Raw genomic sequence first — 18,979 nt, 5'->3', positions numbered from 1 at the left:
GTTCAAGCATATTCTCTTGGCTCCTGGATGAAAATAAATTCGGCTAATAAAGATAAATATGTTTATTATATTTTAATTTCTCATTAACTGCCTTTATCCATTGAATAGGGAAATTTAAAATATAGGGACTATGCCTTAAGTTGCTATTCTTTGAATCTATCGTAACAATAGCTATTCAATAAATATTTATTAAATTTGGTGCTACAGTTGCTTCTCAGCCATCCAGTAACTATATATGTGCAATGATATTTTAAAATTTGCTAATATTTATATTTAATTTTAGAATGATCCCATATGCTGTCAGGTGAATATGGGTGTGTCTGGATACACTCCAAATGAACTAATGAAGTTGCAACAGTAAGATTAAGTTATATGAGAAAGATATTCCACTTTTTCTTTGAGACTCCTGCCCCTTACATTTTCTTAGGATATTCTAGGACTTCATGAGAAGTACCAGCTAGAAAAAAAAAATTTGAAGTCTTTTATATTGCTTTCTCTGCCCCTCCCTTCCCCCAAACCCAACTAAAATTTAATTGGAAGCCAAAGGTTAGAGCTTTGTTCTATATTATTTCTAAGAAGGTGCAGACATGGGTACAAATCACAAAGACATGCAGAACACTACTGTAAAAATATATGCTCTCTCCCTCTTAAACTCAGAGGGGATCCAGGGCTTTAAAGGAACTTTCTGGAGATGCAAACAAGATGTCAACTGATAGTGAAAACTGGGTGCATCAAATTTATTGTAATATTAACTTGGAGTCATTGCAATTTGCACACTGGGAACCACAGGAGACTCATTTGTAATAATAATAAAAAAAACAACAAAAAGATGGGAATACAGAATGGCAGTGCGCTCCCAGATTCTGAAACACAACATACTTTTGCTTAATATTTAGTATATCGGAAAAATTAGTCATTACCATTCACTATTCAGTCCCAAAGGGTGGATTTTAAAAAGAATTTTAGTTATTTCACAAATAATATAGAGAAGAACAGAGAGCAAAGAATAACCTCATTGGAAATTTGTGTAAAAATTTAAGCATATTACATATTCTCCTAGTTTTGAAGGTATAAATGTCACAGATCTGAATAACTTCAATCACGAATCTGGAAAATACTCATAAATACTGATTGCAGATTTCAAATGTATTTGTAATGAGTTCAAGTTTATCATTAAGTCTGTTCTTTTCTTCTTGCACTTGTATCTTCAAAGCACAGTACTTTTAAAAATGTGACAGCTCCTAAGTTTTAAAAAATTGGTCATTTTCTTTACTACATAATTGCAAATGTTTTCATATTTTAGATCTGTAAGCATCAATTAGAATGGTCAATCCAATGAAAACTTTCATTTCTATACCAATTTTCCTTCCAATCACATTTTTATACAATGCACTTTCAACATCTGCCCACATATGAACCACATGAAGTAAACCCTGGTGCACAAACACAATAAAAGATGAAAGAGTATTGCACACATTCTTTCAGCAAAATGGGCTGGTCCACGTTCTTGTTGCAAAATATTGCATGATGAAGTTGTATAACTAACTGGATGAGAGGTTCCTTTTTTCCTTTGTCTTTTCTGTCCTTAGAAACATATTGTTCATCCACTGATTCTTGAGTTTGCAAAATTTCATCTAGGATATTATCATTTGAAGACTCAAAATCTGACATTTTGCTTTTATGATCAATTTCACCAACATCATTAAGATCTACAGTGCTGTCTCTTTATATTCATCTTCTGATTCACTTAATAACTGTGAAATGTCTTCCTCTGTCAGTTTCCTTCCCTTTGTTATTACGGGAGAAAATGAGAAATTCTGAATTCTCAACCGGCATTCAATAGAAGTAATAATAATAATGATGAAAAGCACTACAAAGCTTCTTGAAAGAAAATACAGTGTTTTGTTGGGAGGTACTTCTCCATGGCGTTACTATATATCTTGTAATACTTTTTGTTTCAGAATAGCTTTGCAAGGATGCTTATATAGCAGACTTGTAAAACAGAGACAGTGTCTTCCTCTGGGACCAAGGTTGGGCAGGATTTCCTGTATCCCCCTTTATAAGACTGGGAATTGTATAACCTATAATACATATTTACTGTGTGGGTAACACTCACCTAGACCCACCTCCACACATACCCTACAGGAGTTGAAAAACAAAAGGAACTAATGCAAATGTGTATTCCATGGGCCTGCTGTATTCTGAGTAACACAGTTCTTTGGTGTCTTTTTCCAACACCCAAGGAAGTGTGGCAGGTTAACTTGTTAACCTGAGAGCAGGGTAAAATCTTAGACTCTTTAGTTCTTGATATGCTTTGGGCAACACAATAAGAACACTGAAATATCATGTACTAGTGATGATTTAGTTCACTGCAACACCCTTTTATGTGATTCCATTATTCCTCCATTTTCATTATTATCTTAGTCTCATTGGTCATCCTAGCATTAGTGTCCTCTGGCATTTCTAGTTGGGAACAATTGATGAATAACCAAAAAATAATTTGTAGGACGATAACATAGGAGACTTTCTTTTCTCTTTTTGCTTTCAGATTTATTTTATGTTATCTTATTTTTATCAAGGTATCATTGATATACAATCTTATGATGGTTTCACATAAACAACACTGTGGTTTCAACATTCACCCAGCCCCCATCATTGCAGACACTGCCCATCAGTGTAGTAAGATGCTACAGAGTCATTACTTGTTTTCCCCATGCTGTACTCCCTTCCTTGTGACCTACTTTTATTGTGAGTGCTAATTATAGTGCCCCTTAATCCCCTTCTCCCTCCCTCCTTATCCACCCTCCCCAGTCCCTTCCCTTTGGTAACTGCTAATCCTGTCTTGGGTTCTGTGAGTCTGCTGCTGTTTTGTTCCTTCAGTTTTGCTTTGTTGCTATACTCCACAAATGAGTGAGATCATTTGGTACTTGTCTTTCTCTGCCTGGCTTATTTCACTGAGCATAATACTCCCTAGCTCCATCCATGTAGTTGCAATCATAGGATTTCTTTTCTTTTTATGGTTGAATAGTATTCCATTGTATATATGTACATTTTCTTTACCCATTCATCTATCAGTGGACACTTAGGTTACTTCCATATCTTAGCTATTATAAATAGTGCTGTGATAAACATAGGGGTGCATATGTTTTTTCGAATTAGGAATTTGTTTTCTTTGGGTAAATTCCTGGGAATGGAACTACTGGGTGAAGAAGGAAACTGTTTCAAGAAAGTAAGATCTTGAAGATCCTATGTATCCTAGATTTCTAACAGACCCATATGATACTTACAAGAAAGAATGAGGTTTTTTTCCCCCTATTTAAGAAAGAGGAACATTTCTCTTTGTCCTTTGGAAGTTCTTTTTTTTTTTTAAATAAAAAATCAATCCTTACCAAAGGAAATGGAAAAACCAAGATTGGCACCCATTGACCCTCATGGTATACTGAGGATTAAACTGCCCTTGCAAAGTTCTCTTTACCATCACTTCTCAGAATTCTCCTCATCCTTTTAGTGCCAAACTTCTACTTTCCGTGAACCTGCCTAAACCACTATTGTGCGTCTGATATGAAATCTGGTAGCTCAAGACCGACACTGCCTTGAAGAGGAGCCATGCCTCACACTCAGTTCTTTGCATGGAGTAGTCAGTCATCACACGTTGAACAGAGAAGTGAAGGAAAGGTGGTGAGTGTGATAATACAAAGGAGATTAGCACAAAAGTAGTAAGAGGAGAAACAGGAAGAGAGATGAGGGAAGCAGGAAGTTTACATCAGCTTAGCCAATATGCCAGAAGCAAACTGACTAAATAGTACTACCCTGTGCCTCACCGTCTTCAAGTATAAAATGGGGCCAATGAGAGTGTCTACCTTGTAGGATTGTTTTGAGGATGAAATGTTTATGTGTAGATATAGTATGTTTAGGATTACAATCTCAACTGTAAAAAAAAGGAGAAATAGAAGGAAAATGATTCATAATAAAATGCATTTTTAATGTAAATGCATTAGATTTATATGAATGATGGTTTTTCTTCATCAGTTTCATTCCTTTGAACTTGAATGTGCTAAAAAGTCTATGCTAACAATTTAGCAATAAAATAATTCTATTCTGAATTTTCAAATGCTAACAGATAACAATTACAATGTAGTCCTGATTTACAAAATGACTTATTTGATTTGTAACTGTTTATATGATTTCCAAAGACATTGTTTTTATAAATTGGCCAGATTGTTAAATTTGTTAAATCACAGAAATAGTTATTTACAAAATTCATGACTGGACAAATTTGCCCTGGAAGTTAGGTCTAGCAAATTTAAATTTTAGTTAAAATGTTAAAATTAAGCACCTTGGATTCTTGGGATTTTGGAAAATAATGTTTGAGAAAGACTCTTACAACATTCTAGGAGATTAGAAAGAAGAAATACTGGGGACAGAATACATGATGGTTATCAGTAGCAAAGGCATGAAATTAACTCAGTGGAAATGAATAGGACTAAGTCCAATAGACATGAAGGCAAAGTTAACACCAAGCTCTAGGGGATGGACTGTAAAGGTACATTCTTAAAGGGTACAATGAAGATGGCCCAAATCAGTGATTCTCAACCATGACTGCACATTAGAATAATATAGGCAGCTTTAAAATATACTGGATCCTACCCCAGACCAGCTGAATCTGAGGGTGGGAGTGCTGAACTAAAATGGTAAGGATTATTAAATTCAATCTGTAAATCTAAATTTCTCAGAGCCTAAATTTTGAAACTATTGAATTTCGGAGGTGAACTTTACATAACATGGCATACCAATACACATAACCACCATGACTAACTGGAAACAAAATTCAAATGTCCTGATTAATGAGCCAATCTTTTCAGTCCATATACTGTCCTTGTAGCTGGAGAAGGTCATGCACACATAAGGGAGGGATATTCTTATATATTGTAAATGTCCTTTCCCATCCACTACGTCATTTGGTCTCAGCAAACCTGTGAGACAAGCAGGGCAAATATTAGCCCCATTTCATAGATAATAGAAATTAGGCTCAGAGAAGTTAAGGGAGTCGCCACGGTGAAAGAGGCAGGACTCACAACCAGGCCTTCTAATCGCCAGTCCACCAAATCCTAATCATGCTCTAAAAAATCTGGGATCATCTGTCTTTTGCCTTACCCTCTCACTCAACTCCTACATATCTGGAACAAATACACTCTTCTTCAAGGAAAAACTAATGTCTAATGAGAACTTTTGAGGTATTAGAGCAGAACAAGTTCTGAGTTAGAAATGACAGGGATAAAGATGAAAATGGGGAGTTCTCTGAAAAAAATGTATATCCAATGTAGAATCCAAATGTTTTAAGGCAGTTAGTCTACATTTACTGTGTTTTAGACTATCTGGTTAATGTGTGATGACAATGCAAGAAGTCAAGGATGTGTTCCTTGGCGTTTGCTGTGGATATAGGTACACAGTGAGATGCTAGTAGAGAAAAACATTGAAAAAAATATTTATGCAATACCAAATAATTAAGAGCAGAGCCTCATGAGAATAATGAGGGAAGGGCTATTTTGATGGGTTGGCCTTTTAGTGTTTGATGTTCAAATATAATGTAACTGGGAGCAATGATAGGTTGAAATAATCTACTAATGTTAAATAATTAACATAAGACCACTTTGGATATTTATATTAATAGTACTAATAGTGACAATTAATACTCTCTCCAGCCTTTCATCTGAGATCAAAGTTTATTAAAAGCCCGAAATAAACTTTATAAACTTTGTGTAAGTGTAATTGGAGCTGCTATGCAGGATCATAAAATAAAGATCAACTAAGGTGTTTAATATTAGTGAGCAAGCTCAAGACAACTAGGAAAGCAACCTAGGGGCACACCAACTCTTTTCTTCAAGAGTCAAAAGGAAAAAAACTAGTTCAAAGTGGCTGTATGAAATGCCATTTACCAGTAAGTTGAGGGCATATTTTGACAATTTTAAATATGGCCCAAGAATGTCAGTGTCCTATTTATGAGTCTACTTCTTGCCCTGCTCTGGTTAACTGTGGGATCTGGTTGCTAATTTTCTACCTCTTCCTTCTGTGTCATTCACTAGACACTTGTAAAGTATTCCTTACTCGTGACTTCTCTTTTACTCTCACCAGTCACAAGTGGAGTATGTGGAATGGAAAGAACACTGTGTCACTAATTAGGACACTTGAATTCTAGCCTTTGTTTTGCCACACTTGGCAATTCATAAGCTCCTCTGCCTCCAGACTTCTTATCTGTAAGTGAAGGGTTAGCAAAGCATCTTAAAGACTCCTTCCAGTTATAACATTATCTAAATGTGAGATGCATGGCAGCAGGTACCTAATCTGCTATATGCCCTTGGACATTATTGAGACATGGTAGGGATTCAGCAAGTATCTCTTATATAATACTGTATGATTAAATCATGGTAAATTGTTTGATAACAACTATTGGCAGGGTGGAAATTTTGTGGAGATTTTTAATTCCTCCTAGAGTAGATTAGAGCCTATTAAGGAGAGGACCTTTTATATAAAGGTTCAGCCTAGTTATTAATAAATTTAGAAAATGTAAATGTAGAAAGGTTAAACAACTTGTCCATGGTCATGTGGCTGGCTGAAGATATGACCAGAAGCTATCTTTTCTGACTCAATCAGATATTATTTTGACCATATTACCATCATTCCAAACTAGGCATACAATAATTTTCAACTGAAACTTGTGTGTAATTGGTTAAAATTAGAAGCACAAAATGAAAATTCCCTCAATCTGCTTTTTATTTAAAGCCTACTTCAAAAATTTGTGTAATATACATTAACTCCCACCAACTAGGTATTAAGGATGAAACACCAATCTTTTGGCTTATAGTTAAGTTAGAATCTTAAAAAAAACTTAATATACTATTACTCTGAGATTTTACTCAGATACAATCTCTTAAAAAGAAACAGAAAGCATTTCTTATATTTTTCAGAAAGATATTTTCATTGTGCTTTGTAATATACAGTTATAACTACCATCACAATATAAACCCAGAGGATACAGTATGCTACAGATAATGTTTAGAACAGGAATATGAAACAAATTATTGAGCAAGGCAATTAGACAGGCAGTATGACTATTTATCAACATCAAATATGAAACTTTCAGTCTGACCTCCAAACATTGAGTAATTCAGTAATACTAAATACATCTGCTGGTGAAGCTGCATTCCTTCATTATGCAATTTCTCATAGATTCTTTCCCTGTCACCATATTCATGAACAATTTGACAGGGTTGTAAGAAATTATTTTTGCAGGCTGAAGAAGACCTACATTTTTAAATTGGTCATTGCCTTGTGCCATGTGGTTGCAACTCTGAATAAAACAGCCCACTTGTTTTAGTGCCATTTTCGTCATTTGACCATAAACACAGTTATGTTTTAGAAATTTAACCCTTTGAAGATGACCCCATTATTAGAAGACATACATATTTTAATACTGACTAACACAGAAAACAAGTCTCTGTATTTTGGGAAAAGGTGGAAAAAAGAGAATGTCTAGATTGTTTCACCCGCGATCCCTCATGAGAGATTCATGAGGATGTTTCCGTTTGCCCTCAATGTGAATATACAGAAGGTAGACTAACATTAGAGCAGTGGGAAACTTGGCAGAACGGGCTAGGACGGGGTTTGTGCAAAACCTTTTTCCGGTTTCAGTTTGAATGGGTTCCCAGGAAGTGTCAAGTTCGAACAAATCCAAAATTTTACAATGTGGCTCAGCCAAAACTGCTGAGATTCACCTGATTCTGGGTCAAAATCGTACAGAGCACACTGCGTTTTATTTGGTGTAAAGCCAGTGTGACTGAATCTTTCAGGCAACTTCAATGAGAGGCTCATAGCCTTGGCAAAACCAAAAATGAACCTAGCTTGATCTTTGGCTTTGAAACAGCAAGTTCTGGCTTTATAAAGAGATAAAGGCAAGTTCTACTGAGCTTCAAGATTCTTACAAATACTTAGAAGAGGCATTGCAAATAATTAACAGTTATTTGGCCAGATTTACGCACTCAAGTCAGTTATTTCCTGAGCTTAACTGGGACACTTGAGTAAGTACATTAACTCTACTGGATCCATATACTCCTAAGTGCCCTAGAGCAGAATTTGGTGTCTTAACAAAGAATTATGATCCTTCTTCAAGAACCTATGTGCCTGAAGAGTGGATTGCACATGTAAGAGGATGAAGCACAGTAAGGGCTAGATCCAGGGTGGGAAGGGAAAAAAATTATAAACTCCAACAGCAATTGTCTACTCTAATGAAAGACATGTGAAGGAAGAGTGTGCAACATGACCTAATCGGTGATTTCCACAGAGTAGTATCGGTCTACTCCTGTACTCCTGGACACAGAGATCTTGAAGATCAACTAGTATGCATAGCTCAAATCTGTTACTCTAATATTAGCTGAGTGAATCGTTTAGAGATGTGCTAAGGGCTTTAATAGTTTTTGAAAAATAAAATTCATATTTTTTTAAGTTTCCCAGTATTTTCTAATTCTTCTTGGTATAGAAAAATTTACATATACTTTTCTCCATATAGCTACAGGTTAGGATTTATCCTACAAATTATATTAGCTCTGTAATTATACATTCAAAATAAGAGAGATTAGATTGTTGTAAGTAACTTCGAGAAGCTGATTCAACACTGACGAACTGCAACTACATAATTACACATTTGCTCTAAGTCAATGGTTTTCAAAATTTTGAGTAGGTACTCCCTAAATATTTTTTTATACTATGTATATCCCTTGCCTTCCCCCACCACACACATTTTTAAGTTGTTTAAATGTTTTTACCAAGGGATAGGTAGTTGCAAAAGATGAAATTTCTGGAATACTGTAAGTATTGACATTTTCAAATGAAACTCTTGTATTACTCATATAAATTTATCCAATGAATTTAAATACTTCAGTAACTCATTGCCACCATTTATCTACTTACAAAATAACTAAATAACATCCTCTATAAAAAAGAGAAGTTTTATATTATTCCTTTCCTTTTGAATTTATTTCTAATCTATTTTTCCTCACAGACTTTTATCCTAACATAAAATATATTTATGCTTGCAAGTCTTTTTAATGGTTATCCTATTATCCTTCTCTGTAACACAAATGTATATATACAGAGAGAAAAACTGATTTTAAAACTCTGTGACCATAATGCTCTAGGTGTTATATATTTCTATAGATTGAATTATGATTACAATTAATATTAGATATATTAAAATTACTGAGAAAAAATATTAAATGTGAAATGTAAAATAGTAACCAAAAACTTACAAAACTATATCTCTTACTGGGATGGAAATAACTTCCTCTTTTTCGGCACTCAGTTAGCTCATGTATCTATGGGTAAATGCTAATTTTTGTTTGAATAAGAGAGGGTTCTATTTCATTTTTATTGCTATTTTTTGTTTCTATAGATTTAATCACTGAGAAATCTTGATCATATAAAAAAGAACATGTGCATAAGAGTAGTTTTCTTTATTAAAATGTCACTCTATTTCTTGAATGTCTTCCTAGTTTTATGGCAAACATTACATAGTGATCTGTCATCAAAAAATAATTTTAATGATCTACCAACTGGATTAGGTCTTTCAGTTTTGTTGAAAGAATTAGAAACCCCTTGATTTGCCAAAGGAGTATAATGTAGTTGTTGAGGTTACAAACTTTCAGTTTCTGGAAGGTATACCATAAAGGCTTTATTTACCACGGCTTGTCAAATGACCACAACTGTTCTTTAACTTAAGAGGCATTTCATCTAACTCAACATTTTTGAAAAGGATTAAGAAAAATAAAAATCTCGTTAATTTTAATACCATTCTATCAGTACAAAAATTTAATATATTTGCTTTATCATAGCATTAAATATATTTCCATCAAACGTTAGAGCTGCAGATTAGCAAAGCTAGTCTTCATTGCCAAACCTATCAGCTACATCAGGCTTACTTGCTGGCAATAAAACAAGTCTGACTTTATTTTTCAACTCTATGAAATGTGTTAATGTGTCCCTGTGACAACTGTCTCACTTTTGAATTATAATTTTAAGGCAGAGAAGTAAATACAGTGTGGAGCCTGGCCAGACTTTGCCACCTGGATGAAAAAGACACTTGCAGCTTTCAGTTACTTCTTTCCAACACGTAACCTTGTTTTCTGGAGCTACATATTCTCTGAGTATAGTAGGGTGGTGGAAAAGGTGAAGTCGTTAAATAAAATTTTCATTATTCCCCCTCAGCAATCAGCAATATATGTCAATTTCAGAACATGCCATGTTTGTAACACAACTCATTGTTCTTATCAAAAATACATGCACGACTAAGAAGGAGCAGAAGCCTCCGTTTGGCGACTTGATTAAAGGAGGACACGAAGGCACCAGAATCTTAAATTTCCCCGTGTTTGGCACCGGATAGTGCCTGGGGGAATCTGCCTCATGGGATTCCCTTCCCGTGGGAAGAAGGCCTTTCTTTCCTAAAGTGGGAGGAGGCAGATTATGAAAGGTAGGAGGGCTTCTTCAAGCAGAGCTGTTTTAGGATCAAGTGCAAGTTGAGGATATAAAAATCGATTCTCTTAAAACTACTTGTGTCCGAAAACCCCTTGGAAGATCTTTGCATACGCCTGGGAGTATGCTCCCCCCGTTTAAAGTCCATGCTCCCTCACCAGCTATCTTTGAACAATACTGCCAGGGACAGTATGGATCGTTTTGTTGTAAAAATTTTTTTAAAGGTTCTGCTAACATGTTTCAATTTCCTTTGTCTGTTGGAGAAATGGGTTATAGATAGGAAAGAGTGCAGAAAATATATATACAGTTTAGAGAAAATGACAATTCTTTGTAGTTTTAATTAGCATTTTCCCGATTACTAATGAAACTTGAGTATTTTCTCACACGTTGTTTTTTCTTCAACTGAAATACTTCCGCATTGTCTTTTACTCTTTCTCTTCTTTTTTTTTTTTTTTGTTTCTTAATGGGGGCTGTTTATCTTTTCCTAATTGCTTTGTCCACAAAAAGATTTGGATACAAGTTTCGACTCAGTTATATCTTCTGCTACAAATAGATTCTAAGTGTGGTATTTCTTTTCATTTGCTTTATGTTGTCTTTTGATTTACAGAAGGTCTTAATTTTAATGCGGCCACATCAGTAACTTCCTTTATGATCCATATTTTCAGTGACTTTTTTCCCCTCTAGAAATCCTCCAAAATCCCAAGGTCATTTAGGCTTTCATTCATTTTTGCATCTGAAATGAGGGTTCAATTTCATCCTTTTACACCATCTACTGAAAAACCTATCTTTACTTTCCTGCAAGGTGATGTCAGTTGTATCAGACATTAGTTTCCCATGTACATGTATTTTTGGTTCTGGGTTGTCTATTTGATTACATTGACCTATTTTTATATTCCTGTGCCAAGACTATCTTTATTTCCATAGATTTAATAAAGTTTGGTGTATGTTACATAAACTCCCCCTCAACTTGTTCTTCAGAAGTATCTTGGCGACTCCAGAGTGTCTTCTCTACAAAGGACTTGGATTTTTTGTTGTTAGACTTCTTCTCTTTGTGCTTTACATTTTTTGTTAGTTTTGTATTGATATACTTTTAATTATATTTTCTCAGTGCTTATTGCTGGAGTTAGAAGTAAAATGGACTTTCATATGCTGGTTATTATTAAACGAACTTGTTAAACTCTCTTTATTTTTCATGATTTAACTATGAATTCCTAGACCTTTCTATACAGACAATAACATTGTTGGCAAATAATAATAGTTTTACTGCTCTGGATAGGATCACCTCAGTGGCTAACAGAAGTTGTGCAGTGGGACATTCTTGGTCTTAAAGGAGGACTTTCAAAATGCTAAGGTGATGTTTGCCATATATTTTTTATGACCTTATTGGATTAAGGAAGTTGAAGTTTCCTTCTATTCTTAGTTTTTCAGAGCTTTATGATGATGATGATGAAGAAAATGGTATCAGGAGGATAAATGCTTCTTTACTCATCAATTGGGATGATGTTATTAAATGTATGTCTCTTTAATCTCTTCCTCTGTTGAATTACTATTGATTTTCTAACATTAACCAACTCTAAATTCCTGGAATAAACTGTGCGTGATGAATTATCCTTTTTATACATTCCTGGGTTTATTTTGCTAATATCTGTGAATAATATTTTTGAAACCATGAGAAATCCTTCAATTTCCCTCATTTATACTTACTATGACTGGTTTTGTCTTAACAGTTATGCCAACTCATAATGAGTTTGGCATGTTCCCTCTTCTAGTTTCTGGAAGAGTTTTTCTAAAACTGAAACGATCTGTTCCTTGAACACTTGGCAGAATGTGTCTAAAAAATTATTTGAGCTTGGTGACCCTTTCTAGAGACAATTTTAAGTGATTAAAATTGCTGATGAACTTTTTATTATTTTAAAAAATTTAGTTATGCTATTATTCATGTTATTTTTTTCTTCGTTCTGGCAAATTGTATTTTTCTAGAAATTTAGTTCTTTCTCCTAACTTCAAATGTATAATTGAAAAATGATTCACAATATCCTTTCACATGGTTACATTCTCCAATAGCTACAGTTATATCCTCTTTTTCATTTATAATAGTGTTCATTTATATCTTCTTTTTTTCTCATCAGTTATGCTGGATATTTAGTCTTTATTTTTTTAAACAGCAAACTTTGTTGGCTTTGTCTACTGCATACTTTTTTAATTCATTAATTTGTAGTCATTTCTCCTTGTCCTTTCTTTTGCTTTTTTAAGACTTTTTTGTTTGTGTGTGTGCCATCCTTTTAATTTCTTATGCCATGTGATTAGCTCATTAATTTTTATCCCTCTTTTCTAATATAAGCATTTAAGCTTCCTCATGAATGCTACATTGGCTTGTCAAACACATTATAACACATACTTTTATCATTTAGTTCTATATGTTTTATAATTTCCACTATAATTTATTTTTTGGTCTTTTGAATTGTTCAGAAGTTTACTATGACATTTCTAAAAGTCTACGGCTTATCTGGTTCTCTTTTTGATCTTACAGCTGGTTATAATCATGTCACTATGTTCTGGCCCATGGAAATGAACAGAAATTCTACGTGTAACTTTTGGTTTGCGCTAAAGGGGATGTCGTGCTCTCCTTTTCTTTCTTTTGTCTAGTTATAGTGCAAATATAAGGGCTGGAAGCGGAACAGGCACCTTCATCAGGAGGGTTAAGCAACATGTCGAGGATGGAGGAGCAGAAAAACGAAAGAAATGTGGGTTTCTGACAGCAAATGTGCCACGGACACCATATATCTGGATCATTACACAAGAGAGAAATTAACTTCTATCTTATTGAACCCACTATTATTTTTTAATTTCTCTGTTCACTGAAGTCATACGGAACTCTAATATAGAGGTATGAGAAGCTAAATAATCATGGTATTAGTGGAAATGAAAATACATATTTGGGAGGTGATATGAAAACCTGAATTTATATCTCCAAACTGAACTGCTGCCTTACATTCCCTTTAAGCTTCCTAAAATGATTTTTACTGTATTGTGTACATCTCTTCTCCCTTGACATCCTATTTGCTAAGTTCACTAGTTCCCTTCTCTAAACAAGGACATCCACTTTCAGCCTGCCTTTCTGGCACAGAACTGTCTCAATCCCTAATTTTGCAGGCACATTACTAAAGTTAGATTACCTCCAAGGTACACTTTCCCTCTTCCTTGCAGGCTTTCACCACTCCTCTCAATCCTGCAGACTACTACTACTATATTTGTATTCCTACATGCCACAAACCCTGGTTAAAAAAGAAAAACATTAATAGGTCCCTATTGGCTAAGTAGCTGTAATACCACCTTCACCTCCCAGCTTTGCAACGCACATGACAGAGAATGCAAAGTGTAATGGCACTCTTTTCAAAAGAGCAAACAGAATCTTTCCCTACGGGGTGTTTCAAAAGCCAGTCCTGACTGGTAGGAAGTGGCACTCAGGAAGAAACCTACTTGTATCCCTGATATAAAATAATCAAGTCTTACTCAGTTTGGAAATAAAAATCAAGTTAAACTCCTTGGATTGTGTTTCAGAATTCCAAAATGTCTCCTACTATTCTCTGTGTTATCTCTTCTGAACTTGCAAAAAAAAAAGTGAAACACTGACATAGAACAAAAACTTACTGGGTGTCTTTAAAGAATAACCAGCTTTTCCTTAACTCACCCTTCTAGGTTTTTCTGATTCTATGGGATCTCTGTATCTGTCATCCCCTTTGAGATATTTATAACTATGAGTTGCATATAACTGATAGCAATGCAAATGATTCTTAGACTTGCAAATATTTTTATCTGGGTGTTTCAATAGAGTTCTTTAACCCACTGTGGAAGAAGCCAGTTTTGCACCTATTTCAAATTTATTTCAGTACTTTTTAGTGCCTACATATGTGTGATTCTTTGAATGCTGCTTTAAGTCAGTTGTAACATCTTGTAACATCACAATAAATATCTACTGATGAATTGGGATGCTAAATCAAGATTTTTTTCAGATACCACTTTATTTGGGGGAATCAACCTGCTATATTTTGGGTGAAGGTGTTTCCTTCCTTGGGAAGTTCACACTAAACAATAATGAAAATCTTTAGAGCTTCTGTGAAATACCAGATAAAGAGTGGTACTATCACACACTTTCATTTGGAAAAAATAATACATTAATGTGCTTCTGGAGAATTTTTTCCCTCAACTATTGGACTGGTACTGTGTATACCAATACCCCCAAGAACAGTCTTATGTGAGGGTCATACACAATTCATTCTTTCATTCTACAAATGCTTCTTGATTGTCCACTATATACCAGGAATTTTTGATAGGCCCCAAGGGATGCATTTGCAAGTAAAATGTAATTTCTAATCAAAGAAGCTTGCCTGCTAATAAAGAAAGAGAGGGAAAAATTGAGGAAGAGGTGGAAAAATGGACACATGATTGTGACCTACGCATATAGAGAATTGGTGATAAGCCAAATCAATTTGTTAATTATGATTTAAAAAATCCTATTTTCAGGTATTATAATTACTGAACCTTTTAAACCAATATATTGTAAATACTCCTAATTGAACAATGAAATTTCAAACTTTGGCAGATTTCTATCACCATAATATATACCTTACATTCAATGCCTTGTATATCCTAATACCAACCCAACCAAATGTAGACCACCAACACTTTCCTATGGTTTAAATGCTGAGCTGTGAGAGAGTAATAAATGATCTTGAGATTGCTTTCAGCATACTTGATTTTATGAACTATAAAATACTTTACTAGTTGAATAGTATACCAAGTATATTAAATTTGCTCCTTATAATGCCATATGAAATCAAAGGACTTCATGATATTTGAGCATTAGCATTATTACTGAGCATTTTCATTTTTATGGTTTTACTTATGATAATTATTTCAAATTAAAACCATCTTGAGAAAACTGCCACTGTAAAAAACCTAGTTCATTTAGTCAGTTTTATTTTTACCTTTATTCCTAAAGGAGTCCTTAGGATAAGGCATTTAACATTATTCTCCATAGTACTTTTAGTAAAGATATTATATAAATAAAAAAGACTAATAAAAGTTACGGGCTTTTTGTTATTATTGGTATAATTTTCAGCTTCACAAGGTATACTGGTATAATTTAAATGATTAAATAAGAAATAGTAAGCAATCACATAATGATAATGATAACCTAACATTTGCTTGGTCCTAAATATTTTTACATATATTTTCTCCCTTAATTCTCACAACCTGATAAAATAAATCTAATTATAATTTAAATTTAATTATCATTTTTACAGATAAAGGAATCAAGAAACAAGTGATTTGCTAAATGTACAGGTGGCATTTCGGTGCTGAACCCAAGTCCTCAAACTCAGAATTTCTGTTTTTGTTCAAACTTTTGAAAAGAACATTTCATTCACAAGCCAAATCCTTTGGCAAGACTCTCCTAAGGGTAAGCAAAATATGTATGGAGGAACATTAAACATTTTATTCGCCTACAATGTCATCATATTGAAACTGAGTGTAATTTCCAAATGGCCCAGTTAAATCTAGGGAATAAATTAGTTACCCACTAGGATCTGGACACTGTCACTTAAAGATCACTTGCATACAGAGGATGAAAATGTGCTGCTATATCAGCATCTTTCCATTCATCACACACACAAAATACATACTTTATTGTTATTGTTTACAAGTTTCTTATTTTTGTCCCTATCCATTAAAAACATAATAAGAGAAAATAAAAAACAGTCGCAAGCCACTCTTAGTATTTTGTGTTTTCTTAAAGTCTTTTTTAACACAAAAAATATACATATTCAATGTTTTCATCATACCTTTCATATACTTCTATGCACCACTCGCCCACCCCTGTAACAGCATGGCAATATTTACTTTTAGAAATATGACTTTTTATGGCTGAATATTTTATCTCTAGGTGATACCATAATTTATTTTACCATTCTTACACTTCGCATGGTTTTTATTATAAAAATGTTTGTTTATAAAAATAATGTAACTGTCATATAAAACTTGAAACACAGAGAAAGGAATGAACTCACAGTCCTAATTCTTGCTTAACAAGTCATTTTGTAAGTTGTGCTCATTCTCTTCTACTTTTTTTCATATGCCTATCATTTATTGTAATCATTAAAGTACACACAATTTTATATCTTGAATTTCTTTCCATTTAACATTATATTATAAGCCTTTTCCCTAACCATTGTGGCATGTTGGGTGGAAATTCAACACCTTATCTATTACTTGGTCAAACAATGCTGTTTCCTCTTTTTTTCTAAAATAATTTAAAATAAATCATTTTTCCAATAAATATGGCAAGCATGTAGTCTTTACATTGACGCATTTTTAAAAATTTTCCTAATATTAGATTCCTGCAAGTTAGATTATTGAAAAAGAGGCTGACTAGCTTTAATAATTATTTGGATATTGGGGAGAACGATGTAAAAAAATATTAACAATGACTATCTGGCCTTCAAAATATAAATAGCATCCTGATCTCAGTTTCTTATCAACCAGTCCTTTCAGTGATTGGGAAATACAGAAACAAATATACAGGGTATTAATTACATTGAAGCTAATTACAGTTTGCATAAATTGGTACATTTTGGCATCATCAGTGTTGAGCAAAAGTAGTGACCACTTAGATATGCACATTTTTATTTTTTCTGATTTGTTTTTTCAGTTTAAAAGTCTGTTTCCACATACCTTTTGGGAATAGTTTAGCTTATTTTCCCCTTTGAATCTCAGATGGAGTTTTAGAAATACTTTCTGGAACTGCTTCTTTTGGGGAGAGCTCTGAAATCCACATCAGAACACAGCAGTAATTCTGACAGAAGAAGAAAGAAATGCCCCAACTTACCGTTTCTAATGCATTTAGACGGTCCTGCAAATAAAGGAATAAAATATTATAAAAACAAAGCTATTATAAATCATTTTGAGTTTAATTTTCAGATATTCTATTTATCCTCTATTAGTAGTAATTTATTTTAAAAATATAAAAAAATGAAAACTCTTACTCAAGATGATATCTATAATAAAGTCATGAGAGAATCACTTTTCTCATCTCAGTTTGTATTAACACTATAAGGTTTAACAGTTAATACCATAAATTCAGATAGAGTTACTAAATGGAATAGATTTGACCACTTTTGCATTAGCAAAATTATTTACCTAATTAAGGATATATAAATATTAGATACATATGAATATATGAACTACAACTAGACAGTAAGAGTGATATAAAAAAGGAATTTATTTGCAGATATACCAGCTCTTGATTAGGCATACAATACAAAGTGTTATCTTACAGAAAGGTAAAGTTCAGACATAATAAGTTCATCAATTGAAATAAGTAAACTATTAATTGAAAAAATTCAGGAAAAATAAATGAGAAATATATGTCACATGCAGCCAATCCTGAACCCAGATGGAACTTCATTGCCTATAGCATCCTAGATGGAAGGTTTTACACAAATACTGGTTTTAACAAGAGTCATTGACAATGTTGAAATAATAAAAAGTGAAATAATTGAGAAGATAATTTCATTCTTAATCCAAAAGTTGTATTCTCAGCTCTGAAAAGAGCTGACAACTACATATAGGAAGTTTTTACCAGTTAGAAAAAGAATTTGAAAAAGAGGAGAGTTTGAAGATTTAAGAAAGTGGAAAGCCATCCTTTTTAGGAGAGTTAAGACCATTTTTTGTTCTCTCTCATTTTAAGCATTTGAAGGAGATGTGTAAAATCTGGATTTCTTTTTTGTTTAATCAAATTAATCATCTGTTGTAAGAAGGAAAAAGGGGAAAACAGTGCAGAGAGCCAGTCCGCTCAGTTCTTTCCTTGTCCTGCAGGGACAGACATGGGCCCGTGACACTTAGGAGTGAAAGAGGTTGGCCTTCAGCTGGGTGCTCCTGGCCTTTCCTGACAGACAGAAGCCCCGCTTGGGAAGGTGACTGGAAACCCAGTTGAACACGTCTACTCTAAACATTTGGCTGTGTGGGCACAAGTTAAATGAATATATTATGCAAAATCAGCCCCAAGAAGACTGTTTTTAGCAATATAATCTGTTTAATTGCATTTTGTTGGCAGACTTGAAAGAACCTCACCCTCGCCCTCATAATTTTCATGAAATAACTGTTTTGTTGGTGATTTGTATAGTGTCACATCTGAGCCCTTCATAATAAATGCACATAATGCCTCGAGGGGGCTCTGATCTGTTATCAGGCATCTCATTCACAGTGCATCTGGGACAACCCCATTCTGCAATGCTTTATCATCCTTGGCAAACTGAGCAGAACCTCCTTAGAAGCCTTCCAGAGACAGAATCAGCCTTTGGGCAGCATCACATTTATATGAGCCATCTTGGAAGGCTCAAAATATTTACTGCCACTATTTGGGCCTTAAGTTTTTCCTATGCCATGTATCAATGGGATC

The 18,979-nt window shown here is 34.0% G+C and overlaps 1 protein-coding gene and 1 long non-coding RNA gene across 7 annotated transcripts in view; one reads left to right on the top strand and one right to left on the bottom strand.

Moving 5' to 3' along the window:
• The window catches only part of CEP128 (centrosomal protein 128), a 397,887-nt gene that overhangs the window by 34,846 nt on the left and 344,062 nt on the right, over window positions 1–18,979 (bottom strand). For 5 of the 6 annotated variants that reach the window (XM_073242024.1, XM_073242028.1, XM_073242027.1 and 2 more), the window contains one exon: window positions 17,408–17,431. The exons of the other annotated variant lie outside the window; for it this stretch is intronic. In XM_073242024.1, coding sequence (XP_073098125.1) covers window positions 17,408–17,431 — 24 coding nt within the window. The remainder of the gene's footprint in view (window positions 1–17,407; window positions 17,432–18,979) is intronic. 6 annotated transcript variants of the gene reach the window in all.
• LOC140850718 (uncharacterized) overlaps window positions 1–18,979 on the top strand; it is an 80,048-nt gene that overhangs the window by 60,082 nt on the left and 987 nt on the right. The window lies entirely within an intron of this gene.

The sequence above is a fragment of the Manis javanica genome, chromosome 8 (genome assembly GCF_040802235.1).
Source record: "Manis javanica isolate MJ-LG chromosome 8, MJ_LKY, whole genome shotgun sequence".
Taxonomy (NCBI): domain Eukaryota; kingdom Metazoa; phylum Chordata; class Mammalia; order Pholidota; family Manidae; genus Manis; species Manis javanica.
This window is presented reverse-complemented; position numbering and strand designations above follow the sequence as displayed.